The 16,581-nt window shown below is 40.7% G+C and overlaps 1 protein-coding gene across 3 annotated transcripts in view; it reads right to left on the minus strand.

The window, feature by feature from the left end:
• Positions 1–16,581, minus strand: part of FILIP1 (filamin A interacting protein 1) — a 206,541-nt gene that overhangs the window by 8,270 nt on the left and 181,690 nt on the right. The window contains exons 5-7 of one of the 3 annotated variants that reach the window (XR_007152209.1): positions 13,622–16,427; positions 9,842–10,368; positions 4,595–4,605 (exon numbers count right to left, since the gene is read on the minus strand). Coding sequence is in view for 2 of the 3 variants with exons in the window: in XM_047859021.1 (XP_047714977.1) it covers positions 10,162–10,368; positions 13,622–16,427 (3,013 nt within the window). In the remaining variant the exon portion in view is untranslated. Of the gene's footprint in view, positions 1–4,594; positions 4,606–9,637; positions 10,369–13,621; positions 16,428–16,581 lie in introns of those variants that run through there. The other 2 variants (XM_047859023.1, XM_047859021.1) reach the window with 2 other exon arrangements.

Here is a 16,581-nt window from a genome sequence, read left to right on the forward strand (position 1 = left end):
ACTGGTAACTTCTTTTTTAGGCAACTTAATCCTTATCTCTCACATAGTTTACTATTTCTAGATACAAGTAAATTGGAACTAATTATCTCACATATAACATTAACTATAAGTCAAAGTTCAATGGTGGAAAATAGTTAAGCATTTGAGTTAAGATTGCTTATGTTCTACCTTTTTGGACACAAATGCTAAATGCCTAGGTTGATCTCAGTCTATGGCTGGTCACAGAATAGCATAGAAAATAATATTATATGTGAAAGTTGGGAATGGCCTGTGCTTTTTAAATTTTTTCTTTTCAACGTTTTTTATTTTGGGGACAGAGAGAGACAGAGCATGAACGGGGGAGGGGCAGAGAGAGAGGGAGACACAGAATCGGAAACAGGCTCCAGGCTCTGAGCCATCAGCCCAGAGCCCGACGCGGGGCTCGAACCCACAGACCGCAAGATCGTGACCTGGCTGAAGTCGGACGCTCAACCGACTGCGCCACCCAGGCGCCCCAGGCCTGTGCTTTTTAGATAAAAACAACAATATTTATCAAAGTACTGTTATGGAAACTTTGACACATATAGCTTCTACATAGCTATCTCAATATCTCAAAATCCTTTGGCAATATTATTTTGGCCTAGTGAGTGTGGATGTTTTAATCTATATATGAAAACATACTTCACTCACCTGAGGTTGTTTCTCATATGAAATAATGAATAATGCACGGAAAACCTGGCACCATCACTAATAAGATGGTTGGACGCCTCTAAACCTTGGAGTTTTTTTGTTTTGTTCTTGGTTTTGATTTTGTTTCCATCTTTAATCATAGAGATAATTATCTTCTTGACCTCTAAAGTCTGGTTCCACTATTACCAGCACTTGATTTTGCAATTCTATCATACATATATAACATTAGCACAAGTAGAAAGGCCAAAACTACATTTACCAGATAAGAAATTTTTTATTAGTTCTTAGGAAAAGTGCTATGGTAGAATGTTTTAAGTTTCTTGCTAAATAGTGAAGCCTATCCTTTGACTATAAGGAGGAATGCCAGAATCATAAATGGTTATAGCTAAATGTTAAACCATAAGCTAAAGTAAGGCAATTTACCAAAGGTCACACAACCTTACTCTGATCTCCAGGTTTTCAGGTCTATATCAGGTATCTAGTCCATTGTTCAGCAATCCACTTTCTCTGGGTATTCACCTTAATATCTATCCTAAATCTAAATCCTGCCTATTGGTAATGTTGTTTGGTCCTTTAAAACAAGAGCCTCTCCTGGCCTATGTTAGAAGGTCCTTCGTGAACCTGAAGAGCGTGACAAATCACCTGAAAATTTCTCTTCCCAGAAGTGTCTTTCATGTGCCTCTGGGAGAGTTCAAGAGGGTGAGGAAAGAGCAATTTGTAATTCATTCAAGTATCTGTCTATGTTAGAAAGCTCTCAGTGCTCCTAAGTTCTCCACGTGTAGTGTGATGGCTTCAGAGATGACAACTCCCCAGTCCAGGATCCCTGGCTGTTCTGCACCCATTATGGGCCTATCATGACTTTGAAGGGAAATAGACATAACTCACACTACCCAGAATGGCAGTACCTGAATTTCCTCTAATTTCACCATCTCTTTATGTCCATGTTCTCACGCATGATTTGTCAGGACCCTCCACATTCTCACAGGTTTGCGTTGCAGACAAAGGCAGGAAGCGAGAACACCTCTTTCTTCTGCAACTTCCAGCCATCCTTCAACTTCTGGTTTTCTTTCTCTACAGTAAAGTGCCAAGCTTTTTACGAAGTGGACAGGCTTTAAAACCCAGGTTAGATTCTGAAATAATGGCTTCTCTTTCTAGTAGAGGAAATGTTTTTAAAAGAAATTTTAAACAGAGATGGCCACAACCACCAGAAGGAAAAGTAGGGAGAAGGGACAAATTGAACAAGTCAAGGAAAGGTGGACTGGCCTGGTATACAAGCCATTCTGTCCAGCTGGGGAACAGGAGTCCAGGCAAGGGAAAGGGAAGGGGAGGGATGCTCAAAGATCAGGGAGGGATAGAGCCGGGTCGCAAAGAGCCTCAAGGGCCATATGGAGTTGTTGGCATTGTGTTCTTTAGGTAATGAGGAGCCTTTGGAGGGTTTTCAAATGGAGGAGTGATATGATCAACTTGAACTTTGGAAAACAAGATGAAAAATGAATCTGAGAGTTTTGAAGCTAGAGATTTTGAGACCAGTTAGGGGCACATTGGAGGAATCCAGATGAGAAGTAATTAAAACCTCAACTTAGGCAGTAGCAGGGGAAATGGAGATGTGAGTCCAGCTGATAGAAGTGATAGGGGATCAGACTGTGAGAGACTTGCTGAATGAGTCTACTTGATGGTTGTGGGAGAAGAAGGCTAGAATGGCTACCAGGTTTCTTGTGTGGGTGACTGAGTGGATCAGGGTATCCCTTCTGAAATGCAGAATAGTAAGGAGAAGAAGACTTGGAAGAAGGATGGAGGAGGTGTTGAGAATTGCTTTTTTTTTTTTTAAGGTTTAGTTATTTTTGAGAGAGAGAGAGCTCAAGCAGGGGAGGAGCAGAAAAAGAGGGGGACAGAGGATCCATAGCAGATTCCTCACTGAGAGCAGCAAGTCTGATGGGGGGCTTGAATTAATGAACCATGAGATCATGACCTGGACCAAAGATGGACACTCAACCGAATGAGCCACGCAGGTACCCCAAGAATTGTTTCCAAACAAATTAACTTGGAGATATATAGTACAATGTTGGATAAGCATTTGGAGATAGAGGATTGGTAGCCATCAACATATGGGTGATTAACTGAAGCCATGGGAGTGCATAAAATAACCAGAATGAGCATGTATTGTAGGAAATTGGGAGAGATAAGGAAAACAATGACATTTAGATTGTATGCATAAAATAAGGAGCCAGAAAAAGAGACTGAGGTGGAGTGGTCAGAGAGATCAAAGGAAAACCAAAAGAGATTAGGTGTCTTAGTCACCTGACCAGAACCCAAGGTTTGTTTTTCTAGGAAAAAAAAAACAAAAAAACAAAAAACAAAGAACAAAAAACTAACCTAGGAAGTTCTAGACCTACGCATATGAAGAGAAGCATAGACTAAATGCAAGGGAATAAAAATGTTTGCACACTTTACTGTGAGATTCTTCATCTCACCTTCCCTGATCTATTCCCAGAATACATGTAGCCTGCCCCAAGAAGGTTACCGAGGGATTTTTTTTCTTCAAAAACTACTGGAAGATGTACAGTTGACCCTTGATCAATACAAGTTTAAACTGTGCAGGTCCACTTCTATGTGTATTTTTGTTCACAAATACAGTACAATACTATAAATGTCTTTAATCTTCCTTATGATTTTCTTAATATTTTCTTATCTCTTATTGTAAGGATACGATATATAATACATGTAACATATGAAATATGTATTAATTGACTGGTTATGCAATTGGTAAGGCTTCCAGCCAACTGTAGGCTATTAGTAATTAAGTTTTTGGGGAGTCAAAAGTTACACTGCACTAGAGGTCAATGCCATTAACTCCTATATTTTTCAAGGATCAACTGTACTTCAATAGACAGATATGCAGATAGACGTGTAAGCAAAATGCTAAGAAAAAATGCAGGAAACAGGATTCAACTTAGGCAAAAGAACAATAGGACAATAGCATAACCTGGCCTAGAGCATGACCAATCCAAGTCTAAGTAGGGAAGCAGAGAGCTAAACTAGGAAACTAACGGGCTGAACTAGGAAAGCCCCAAGGCAAAACTAAGAAACTTATGTGTTTAAGTGTTTGGAAAAATCATTGATGGGTGTTTGGCAGGTCTATAGGAGCATTTTAAAAAAAGATAGATACATAGAAAACAAAGTAGATGAAAAATTAAAATAATTATCCTATTGATGGGTGAAAAGTGGCAAGAGAAAGAAAACACAAGCATAGTATACTATATGCCTCACCAGGGAACAATATTTATTTATTTATTTAAAGATTTAATTTTTAGGCAATCTCTACACCCAACATGGGGCTCGCACTCACAACCCTGAGATCAAGAGTCATGAGTTCTGCCAGTCAGTTGCCCCAACAGGGAGCAGTGTTTAAATTTATACTGTAAACATATAAATACATAAACATATAAATGCTGACTGATAATTTATCGAAAAATTCGTGTTGTAATCATACTGGGAGGATGGGGAAAAATGACAGAGGTGACATATGAGAGCATCCTCAACCATCAAAGCAATAATGGGAAGACAGAAAATTATGTCTACATTGACAAAGAATACAAGTATATTATTTAGAAATATGTAGATAAACACCAGAAAAACAGCTAAGAGTTAGAAATGATGTTTCAGGGAGTAAAACTGAGGGAAAAGGGGAGTGAGATAAGGAAGAATGGTTTTAATTTTATTTTAGTGCTGGCTGATAGTTTAACCTTGTATATGAATTACCTTTTTTTAAATGTTTATTTGTTTTTGAGAGAGAGAGAGAGTGTGCACTCAAGTGAGTGGAGGAGGTGCAGAGAGAGAAGGAGAGGCAGAATCCCAAGCAGGCTCCTCTCTGTCAGCACAGAGCTGGAACCCATACACTGTGAGATCATGACTTGAGCCGAAATCAAGAGTCAGATGCTTAACCAACTGAGTAACCCAGGTGCCCCTGTCTATGAATTATACTAATAAAATTTTTAAAAGAGGGACATCTGGGTGGCTCAGTCAGTTAAGCATCAGACTTCAGCTCAGGTCGTGATCTTACAGTTAGTGAGTTCAAGCCCCGTGTTGGGCTCTCCACAGTCAGCACAGAGCCTGCTTTGATCCCTTGTCCCCCTCTCTTTCTGCTCCTCCCCAGCTCATTCTCTCTCTCTCTCTCTCTCTCTCTCAAAATAAATAAATAAACTTTAAAAAATTTTTTAAAGGAGTTGGAGACCCTGGTGGCTCTGTCAGTTAAGCGTCCAATGCTTGATTTCAGCCCAGGTCATGATCTCACAGTTCATGAGTTCAAGCCCCACATCAGGCTCTGCACTGACAGTGCAAAGTCTGCTTGGGATTCTCTCTCTCCCTCTCTCTCTGCCCCTCCCTTGCTCTCTCTCTCTCCCCCCCCCCCTCCCTGTTTCTCAAAATAAATTAATTAAAAAAAAAGAGTTAAGGAATAAATGGAAATGTGGAGGTGGAGGCAGAAAAGGTTGAGTGTTTGGTCTGTGGCTTAACTGGGCAGAAAGGAGACAGGGCAGCAGCTATAGAGGACTGCATGGCTGAAGGAAGAATTGTGCTCCAATGGAAGAGTCCAGAGCATATTTATATCCTGTGCGGAAGTAGCAGGTAAAAAGGAGAAACTGAAACAGCAGAGGATGAGGACATAACCAACAATGAAACCCTAGAGGAGGTTGTGGAGGGGAAACCCTGAATTCCATCTGGGTTGGGGAAAATTTGGAATTGTGTGCTCCTGTTTACTGGGAAGCCCCCTCTGTGTCCATCCTTCTCTCTGCCCTCCAACCTCCCACATAAGCGCAGTCTTCTTTTTTTTTTTTTTTTTTTTTTTTTTTTTTTTTTTTTTTTATTTATTTTTGGGACAGAGAGAGACAGAGCATGAACGGGGGAGGGGCAGAGAGAGAGGGAGACACAGAATCGGAAACAGGCTCCAGGCTCTGAGCCATCAGCCCAGAGCCTGACGCGGGGCTCGAACTCACGGACCGCGAGATGTTTAACCGACTGCGCCACCCAGGCGCCCCAAGCGCAGTCTTCTTATCTAACATCCCTGGGTTTTTCTGATCAGGGAAGTCTCATGCTTTCCTCAGTGTTCTAAACCTATGAGGAAATGAGAAATTCAAATCTTTGTACATCTTATATTCTTGGATATGTTTTCATTTCCCTGCAACTATACTCTTCCCACATGACACATCAAAGCCATTCTTTCACTTCTTTCTTGAAGACATTCAAGTAAGAGATCTAGTAAGACCTGCTGTTAATGAATACGCTAAAACCTCTGGAGTCTGGTTGCTATCCATTAACTTGCCCTCACTGAAAATGTAACAAAATTACCAGCAGAAACTGAATGAGTCTGTTTAAGCAAGTGACCTAGACAGAAAGGTCATTTTCAAGAAATGATAAATACCCTTAGGGCCATGTCCCATACAGGAACATGTCTTTAAAAAAATTTTTTTTAATGTTTATTTTTGAGAGAGAGAGAGAGAGACAGAGCACAAGCAGGGGAGGGTCAGAGAGAGGGAGACACAGAATCTGAAGCAGGTTCCAGGTTCTGCGCTGTCAGCATAGAGCCCGACACAGGGCTCGGACCCACGAACTGCAAGATCATGACCTGAGCCGAAGCCTGATGCCCAATGGATTGAACCATGCAGGCGCCCCAGGAACATTTCTTATACCATGCATGCTAAATGGCCACCATCATAGCGTGCTGAAATAGTCAACCCATAAAAACTATTCTCTGGAGGGGAAGACCAGTGCTTCCTGTGTAGCTGTGCAGATTGTGTCCTGCACAACCCCAGGGGGAGCCATCACACTCCCTCCATCCTTAGGGTGGGACCTGCACAGCAGCTGTACACAGCAGCCTTGGTGAGGCCCTGGAACAATACTGTGTTCCAGGACAGGGAAAAGACTCTAACCTTTTAATCCCATTCATTCTTATAAAAGCCCATCAAGCTGCACTGTAAAAACATTATCCTCACAAATGGAAGCTGGAATTGGAGTGCATTTAATCCTCTACTTCCTATTCTCAGTGGATTTCATTTCTAATATGTGGCTTAAAACAAAGCTATCCTGGGGCGCCTGGGTGGTTCAGTCGGTTAAGCGTCCGACTTCAGCTCAGGTCACGATCTCGTGGTCTGGGAGTTCGAGCCCCGCGTCGGGCTCTGGGCTGATGGCTCAGAGCCTGGAGCCTGCTTCAGATTCTGTGTCTCCCTCTCTCTCTGCCCCTCCCCCATTCATGCTCTGTCTCTCTCTGTCTCGAAAAGAAATAAAACGTTAAAAAAAAATTAAAAAAACAAAACAAAACAAAAAATAAAGCTATCCAATAAATGTAGAATTGGTTCTAAAATAGGGGCGCCTGGGTGACTCAGTCGGTTAAGCGTCTGACTTCAGCTCAGGTCATGGTCTCATGGTTTGTGAGTTCAAGCCCCACGTCAGGCTCCTGGAGCCTGCTTCGGATTCTGTGTCTCCCTGTCTCTCTCTCTCTCTCTCTCTCTCTCTCTCTCTCTGCCCCTCCTCTCTCTCTCTCAAAAATAAGTAAACATTAAAAAAATAAATAAATAAAATAAAATTATGAAGAAACACTGCCATGGCTGCTCTTTACCATTTCTTAAAAGTGAATGTGCTGTTCTGCCAAGTTTTCCTAGCAGTTGTACTTTGTAGATGACTCTATTCCAGCATCCAGATGTATAAACATCCTGTACATGCACTGCTAAGCCTTTCAGGGCACTCTCCCTGCAGATGGCAGGTATGGACTTCCAGGCAGGAATGAAATAAGCATGGTATGAGTGGGTAAAAGCAAAAAACAGCATCGGTGACAATAGATTATAATAAAAGTCATTGGAGAATGACAGGTAGAGTCAGAAGTGATATAACGTCTCAGTTTTCATTTTTGACACCATTTGTTCACAGTAACACTAAATACCCTAAATGCCAAAGAAGCATTTCAAAAAAGAGTGAATATCCTTTTTTTCTTTCCTCAAAGGGGTGGTTGTGCACTTTATAAAAGGGGAAAATTTCCTTTTAAGAAAATACAAGTCAGTATTGGAAATGGAAAGATATCTTGTTTAAACTTGTTAAAAATCACATTAAAAAAAATTTTGTTAATGTTTGTTTATTTCTGAGACAGAGAGAGACAGAGCATGAGTGGGGGAGGGGCAGAGAAAGAGGGAGACAAAAAATCTGAGGCAGGCTCCAGGCTCTGAACTATCAGCACAGAGCCCGACGCAGGACTCGAACTCACAAACTGCGAGTTCATGACCTGAGCTGAAGTCGGATGCTTAACCGACTGAGCCACCCAGGCGCCCCCCAAAAATCACATTTTTTAAAGTTTATTTATTTACTTTGAGAGAGAAAGAAGGCTTGAGTGTGCAAGCAGGAGAGGGGCAGAGAGAGAGAAGTAGAGAGAGAATCATCCCAAGCAAGCTCCACACTGTGCTGTCAGTGTGGAGGCCACCAGGGGCTGGGTCTCAGGAACCATGAGATCATAACCTGAGCAAATATCAAGAGTCAGACCTTTAACCAACTGAGCCACCCAGGTGCCCCTCAAAATCACATTTTATAAAATCATTTTTCTCAGTCTCTCTCCTGCTACCTTGAAATCCCATTATTATGGCATGTTAACATGGTTACTCAACATCTTTTAATACATATGCTGAGAACTGATAAGCTACAGGCAATAAGATACCTGATTAAAAAGAATATGGGGCCACCTGGGTGGCTTAGTCAGTTACGCATCCGACTCTTGATTTTGGCTCTGGTCATGATCCAGGACTGTGGGATCAAGCCCCACGTTGGGCTCTGTGCTGACAGTGAAGATTCTCTCTCTCTCTCTCTCTCTCTCTCTCCCTCTCTTTCTCTCTGCTCCTCTCCTGCTTGTGCTCTCTCTCTCTCAAAATAAATAAACATTAAAAAAAATGTATGAATTCTGTGAGGCATCTACCACCATCATATACAATTCAAGTCCAAGTTCTGCAAGAGATAGGAAATTGGTATGGAAAGAACTCAAAGAAGAGCCTCTTTATCATGAAGCATGATGATTTAATGATAAAAGCTAATCAAATATCTTTTTTTAAAAAATCTATCTTTCCCCAAATATCAACAGCAGGGACTATACAAATAATTTTGGAACCCTCACAATTCAGAAGTGGAAAAATAACAACCTGTAACTTTATAGTTATTGTATTTTTATAAAGTTCACTCAATTGGCTTAAAAATTTTGACAAAGGTGCTGCCTACATGAGACCTCAGATGCTAAGCTGCGGGTTATTAGCCTTGAGCTCATTTGTGGTTATTTGACCAGGAAGCACAATGTCCACTTTAATAACATGGTTAATCCTCTCACAAAGACACCTGGCATTTTGCATTCACACAGTTTCATGCTTATTAAAACATGCTTGAAATTAATGAAAATAATACAAATATAAGTAAAACTGACAGGAATAATAATTCATTTCATCACACCACACACACACACACACACACACACACACACACACACCACAATCATGAACTGGTTCTGTATTTGCAAGTAAAGTCCACATTCAACTGAGGAAAATATTTGAATTCAATTAAGCTGTGCATGATGTCATTTTTTTTCTTGGCATTAGTGTATCACAATTACTTTCTTCTATTTTCTATCCATTACAACCGCTATTGAGGTTGTAATGGATAGAAGGGCCATTTGGCAGCTCTATTCAACTGCTCCACAATTTAAATCAATTGCACACTTGAATAGAGCATGAGTTTGACATTAGTGGTTCTAAAATTATCATCTCTAAGATTCTGGGAATGTTTTGGAGATGGCCAAAACCTCTTTAGTACACACAGACACACACAAATAAGTAAAACTCTGTTTTTAGGATTCCATATTTCATTTTCATTTTATTTCATATTCAAATTATTTCCTGAAATCATCCCAGAGGCTTTAGTTTTGCAAAACTTTAGAGGTCCAGGCCCTGTGAGAGCTAGGAGATGTTTTTTCCAGCACATGAAGCAAACTCGGGATCTGATAGAGGCAAATGACGATTGTTAAACTATTTCCTATTTCATAATAGAATTTCTGAAAAATCAATTATTGTGGAGATAGGCCTATTAAATCTGATTTACAATTAGGAAATATGGGATCTGTCTTTGGAGATGATGAGATCCAGCTCACATATCTTACTGACAAAGAGACTGAGGTTCAGATGGATTAACTGGTGGGTCCACTTTCTAGAGCAAAAATGGGACTAGAAGTCAGGCCCTGCCTCAGGCCCAGCATCCTCAACAAAGCACACAGCAAACTGTAGCTCTGCTGGTTAGTTCTTTTCTCTAGCATCAAAACAAATTTACAAAATAGGAAACACACATGGCTATTAGTCGACTATTTTATAAACAAGATATTTAAAACTTGTTAGTACATGTAGAGAGTTGGCACAAACAGACGAAGGTCCGTTTTCACGGCAGCAGTAGCATCTGCACAACATACCCCCTCAGCCACTGCCCTCAGCCCTTCCCCCCTCCAAGAGAGGTAGCGCTGCCGGCTGCCGATTTCTTCAGCTCTATTTTCATAGACTGAGTCTCAGCTCGAGGCTCGAATTTGGTCAGATTTCCTGCTCCTGGGGCTGCCACTACTGGCTTTCCTGCTTTCATACCTTTTGACATAGGAATGCGGGTGGGTGTAGGTCGCTGGGATGACCCGTCTTGTCCTGACTGTAAGAGAGAAAATATAGAGACACAGGGAGATACTGGTGAGTTTCTGCCTGGATTTGCCGTCAACCTGAGCATTAGCAAGACAGGAATGCCCACAGATGACACCTCCCCTGATAAAATGGTTAGAAACTTGGAGTCGGGATCTAATCCACTCTGATTGCCTCCCTTTTCCATGTCCTGAAACACCTACGCCAAACTTCCTTCTCTTCTCAAGCCTCTGACCCACTTTATCTACCCTTCCAGAAGTGACCTTAACTCCTATTTCACAGAGAAAATACAGCCATCTGGCATAAACTCAGGCAACTTTACTCCCACTGTCCCCCAAATTATCTGCACTTTCTTGGAGTGGATGAAGCAGCTCTCCCTCCACCTCTTAATGATGTTGGATTCTCATTTTCTTTAAAGATTTTTTTATTTTTTATTTTTTATTTATTTTTTTAATGTTTTATTTATTTTTAAGACAGACAGAGACAGAGCATGAGTGGGGATGGGGCAGAGAGAGAGGGAGACACAGAATCTGAAGCAGGCTCCAGGCTCCGAGCTGTCAGCACAGAGCCCGACACAGGGCTCGAACTCACAAACTGTGAGATCGTGACCTGGGCTACAGTCAGACGCTCAACCAACTGAGCCCCCGGGGGGCCCCTTATTTTTTTATTTGAGAGAGAGAGAGAGAGAGAGAGTATGTGAGCAGGGGAGGGGGCAGAGGGAAAGAGAGAATCTCAAGCAGGCTCCACGCTCAGCACGGAGCCCAACGTGGAGCTCAGTCCCATGACCCTGTGATCATGACCTGAGCCAAAACCAAGAGTCAGACGCTCAACAGACAGAGCCACCCAGGTGCCCCTCTTTTCATTTTTTACGGTTACTGCTGGCCATACCCTTCTTTTTGAAGTTCTTTTAAAACTCTCTTGCCCGTGATACCTTCTTCCTGGAGTCTCACACATTCACCTCTTGTCTGATGACTCCTGTTCAATCTCTGGTTGGCTCCTTGTCATAGCTTGCCTTTCTTCTAAACGTGGGTGTCACCATGCTCCATTCTCAGCTCTCTTTTAATTTTTCACATTTACCCTGAGAATCACCTCATTTGTCACCCCATGTGTTGATGAGCTCCAGTGCCTTCAATGATCTTCTGGAATACACATCTATATTTCCCACTTGCCAGACATTTCCACTGTCTTGCAGGCATCTCAAATATAAATGCCCCAAACATGACTTATCTTGTCCCCAAAGAGTAGCCTTCCTATGTTTTTCATCCTATCTACCCATAGAGCCACACTAGAAACTTCAGAGCCACCCTCTATACTCAGTTTGTCACGAAATCTTCGATCCTATCTTTAAGATATCTCTGTCCTCATTTTCACTACCACAGTTCAAGCCTACACCGTCTCTAGCCTGGAAGATTGCAACAGTATCCCTGTCCTCAGCCTTTGTCCCTTCCAATTTATCTTTAAATTGTTTTATAGACATATGTTTCTAAGACATAAGTAATGTAGTTTTTTTTAATCATCAATACCCTTTCAATGGCTCCCTTTGTCTACTCTATGAGATCAAATGTCAATTTCATAATAAGCCACATACCTCTCTTCAGTATCTGACTCCAGTCCACTTTTGCACAGGCTGTTCTCTCTACATACTCTTTCCCTTTTCCTTCTTAAAGAATTTCTCCTTATCTGTGAAAACTTCCTCTTCCAGGAAGTCTTCTCTGGGTTCCTTTGTACATACCTCTATCATAGAACCACTAGGTAGGTTCCAATCCTGCCTTTCCCACTAAGCTAGGAACTTCTAAAGGTCCTCTTTGCAGTTGGGCACCAAACCCAGTGCCCAGAGTGTAGCTAAACACCCTATAAATGTTGAATAAATACATGCACAAATGAACTAGTCTCACTATTCTATTTCTAAGACAGGTGTCCCAAACTTTTTGTTATCCTTGATTTTAGGGAATCTGACATATCTGAATTAAGTGGGCCATCCTTTAGGCCTATAAATCCTAAACAGTTGTTTTGAAATCTTGTTTGTATATGGGTTTAATCAGTAGCCAACAATGTTGCTAAAGAAAGTAAAGCTATTTTGATCTGACCCTTAAAATGGTACTAAGATGTTTCAGCAGAAAATCTGCTCTGAACTACAACTTAAACCTCCACTATCTTTTTATAAAAATTATTAGAGAGAAGTGACCATGCACAAGCAAACTATGCTCTGTGTTGCTTAAAAAGCAATATTATATTGAACCATTCAAGAAGTGTGAGCAATTCTGAATGCTATTTGGCTCCTATAGAGCCAGTAATGAAAAGCTTTACCAACAAAGCAATTAGTAATTCACACTTTGAAGTCTGTCTTGAATCTGTGTTGGTATACAGAAAATTAAAGTAAATTTAATTGAGGATATGGGACAATAAGCCACAGTTTCTATACTTAAATAATAAGCTTCCTGTCTTTCCTAAGAGTTTCTAATACATAGGACAGAATTTGTTCAGAATCTAGGAATAATAATTTCTAGTTTATTGGTTTAAATTAAAATCTAAACAGTACATGTTCTTCTATAATTTAATTTACTAATTTGTCCCAAGTAAATGAAGACAATCACTGGAAGTATTTCTAAAAACAGAATTTATTTTTAAGCTCTGGTTTTTATATCTGAGACATGCTTTTTCATAATCACTCATTTAGCCTTCTAGTTATTAAATAAATGTTTATCAAGCATCTGCTCTCTGAAAGATACTATTAATAAAATATAGTGCTTAGACATATAAACCCATTTTTTTACTTTTAAAAAAGTTAATATTAAGAACTTTTAATCTTATTTTTGGAAAAAAATATGACTATGGCCATACATAACCACATATTGAATATTTTAGGTTATAGAAATATAACCCAGGAGGCAGTTTTAATTCTTCCTGCATATTGACCATTTCTCTCAGTCTCCATTTTTAAAAGTATTTTAAACAAAAAACTAAACTTTAAACCTGATTATTGTCATATGCTGACATTATAAAGAGGCCATATTTGCAAGAATTTGGGGGGTCTTCATACTTTACATAAAAAAAAGAAATTTTCCCTCAAAATGAGTTCAATTTATTAAAACATTAGGCCACTTTTTATTTTCATGTCTTGGTGTAGCTGGTCCTCTAGGAAACATCTGCTAGTGGGCTCAGGTAGAGCGAGAGGCATGTGCTTTTGTTGTACTTTGGGCACTGGGTGATTCTCACAAGTCACTTCTCCCTCCCTCAGCCTCCACTCTGGAGCCTCTTCTACTCACCACTGACTGGGTTCCTCGAGTAGATGAGGCTGTGACCGGTGTTATGGTGATAGTGCTCGTCACTTTGCTCGCACCAGGTCTCGATGAGAGATGGTTCCTAGGGGAGCGAAGGACGGTGCCTGTGGAAACCTCCTTTTCAGCTGTCACGTTGACAGGTCGGACAGTAATAACTGGACTTGCTCCTTCAGCTGAAGTCCCAGGGGATCGTTTAAACTGAGAACCTAAATGAATGTGAATTTTATTGTCTTCCGTGGTTATGATATTGGCATTGGAGTTATATTTCCGTAGTGGAGTTGGAACAGTCTGTTTTTCTGGGGTGACTTTGAGGACAGTCCTTCCCATGGGCATTTCCTGGGATTCAGGAGAGACTCCAATCTCAGCTGGTGCTGCTGATGTAGACACTGTCATTATCTGAATGGGGGATGTGGGCCTGTCTGCAAACATACCTCTTCCACTTTCTGGTGTCTTCTCTCTAGAAAATGTAGTAATCGTGACCGGGGACATGGCTCGTTCTGTGCCAAGAGTAGCATCTCCACTTTTTGGTTTTTGAGACATGACATTTGGTGATGGAATAATGGTTATCCTTGGTTTCTGATTCCCTAAGGTAGGAATGACAGTGGTACTAGAAAAAAATTCTTCAGATGTTGGGCTTGTTATTTCCAAAGTTGCAGTACTATTCTCATGGTCTGGTGTCACTCGAATATGCAGAGGCTGGCCTTGCTTTGGTGAAAGGACCAGTTCTCCTGGGTGCCCTGGACTGGGATTTGTTCGAGGCCCTTTCTCCTGAGTGATTGGGGGCCCATTTTCCCTTTTTCTCATCCATGGAATCCAAGACTTTCTCATAGTGAGCTCATTTGCTGCTGGAGGATACCTATCTAGAACAGAGGATCGTTCCATAGGTTTTTTCAATCCTACCTGTCGAAGATTGCTCATGATGTGATTTTCTTCTTGAAAGGATTTCCGTATAAATACTGCTGGTGTTTCCTCCTCTGCTGCCTCACTGCTCACCGCGTCAGTCTGCACTCCAGTTGACGTCACAGGAATATCCACCATTCTTCTCCCATTCATACTGGGTCGAAGAGCTCGGCTATAACGCTTTGAAAGCTCCAACTCTTTGGTCAGATTGAGGACCTCCTGCCCCATGTTTTTGTTCTTATTTTCTTCTTCCATAAATCTTTGTTGAAGGACAGAATAATCCACTTGAAGTTGAGAAAGTTGATCTTCTTTGTTCATTAATTCATGGATCTTCTCTTTAAGAGCTTGTACTTCGGCTTTTAAGTCTCGACTTTTAGCTTCTTCTAACCGAAATCTGTGTCTCAGCTCTGCTTCCTGACTCACAGCCTCACCTTTCTCGATTGCTTTATTTTTGGCAATTTGGTGCTTTATCTCCTCCAGTTGTTGAGAGAGGAAATTAGCCTTGTCCTGCTCAGTTCTAAATTTCTGCTCTAACTGATCATACTCATCCTCCGTCTTCATCAGATCCCCCTCAACCACCTCCAATTGTTGGAGGCGTTTCTTCAGTCTCTCAATTTCAAGTGTTAGTTCCTTAATCTTGTTATCCTCTGGGCAGGTGAGCTCAGATCCTTTTCGAGACCTTCCTCTTGTTATTTCCCTTTCCACTTCCTCTATTCCATCTAGTCTCTTCTTTAATAAGTCAACACTGCAGCTCAATTCAGAGGATTTTTCTTCTTCGCTTTTCAGTTTACCTATTAACTCATCTCTTTCTTTTGTCAAATTGTACACCTTTTCCTCCATTTCAGATTTCAGTTTTAAAAGCTTCTTACTTTCTTCAATTAGTTTTTCAGTTACATCCATAACCTTTCCTTGTTCCACTTTAAAATTTTTATTGAGTCCATCCACTTTTCTCTCTTCTTGCTTTATTTTTTCCATCATATTTTTCCTTTCATCAACCAGCATCACAGTAAATGACTTCAACTTTGTAAGGTCATCTTTTAGACTTAATTCAGCCTTTTCCAATCGACTTTCAGAACATTCCAGTTCTTTAACTCGACTCTTGACCACCTCTAGCTCATTTAGCAGGTCTTTGGTTAAGTTCTTTTCTTTCTCCAGGTTTAGATGTAGCTGGGTACACTCAGATTTACTCTTGCTAAATGCTTCCTCCAATTTCTCCAGTTCAGACATTCTCTTCTGTAACTTCTCGACTTCAAGTTTGAGTTCCCGACTGTGGTGTTCTTCCTCTTGCAGCTTCTTCCGCAATTCCCTGCACTGGGATTCAGTTTTAGTGATCTCCTCATCTTTACCCTCCATTTCTAACACGCGCTTCCGGAGATTTTCCACTTCAGCCATAAGGCTGGAGTTGCCACATTCCCCTTTGGCAATTTTATCTCTTAATTCCTGAAGTTCTTCCTCTGCCTTTTGAAGGTTTTTGTTGGTCTCTTCCAGTTCCTCAATTCTCTGAGTCAAGCCAACCAGCTTGAGTCTAAGTTGCCTGTTGTGAGACTCTTGATTAGCCAATTTAGCATTCATCTCTTCATGCTCTTGAGAAAACCTCGAAGCCTTGTGTTCAAAATCCACTTCCAACTTGAGCAGTTTCTGCCTGTCTTCTTTGGATTTGGAAGTAATGGCTTTGAGCTTTTCTTCTTCTTCCCTCAGTTTCTGAGTAAGATCCTGTACTTTCTGGCTTTGCAGGCCAAGTTGTTCAATATGCATTTGCCTTTCATCCACCAGCATGAGTGCAAAGGACTTGAGTTTCACAAGCTCATCTCTTAGTTTATTGAGTCGCTTAGCATTTTCCTTTTCTTTTCGGGCCTGGTAAGCCTTTTCTTGTTCAAGGAGCTTTTTCAACCTAGGAAACAAAATATATTAAGATATTATAGTTTGTTATTATATTATACATATGTCATATATATTTATTCTTATACATATTAAAAGATTCATCAGCAAAAAAAGTTTGTCTTAGATATTAAATAAAAAGTGAAATGCTATTACAATAAATACCT

The sequence above is a fragment of the Prionailurus viverrinus genome, chromosome B2, assembly GCF_022837055.1.
Source record: "Prionailurus viverrinus isolate Anna chromosome B2, UM_Priviv_1.0, whole genome shotgun sequence".
NCBI classification, from domain to species: Eukaryota; Metazoa; Chordata; class Mammalia; order Carnivora; family Felidae; genus Prionailurus; species Prionailurus viverrinus.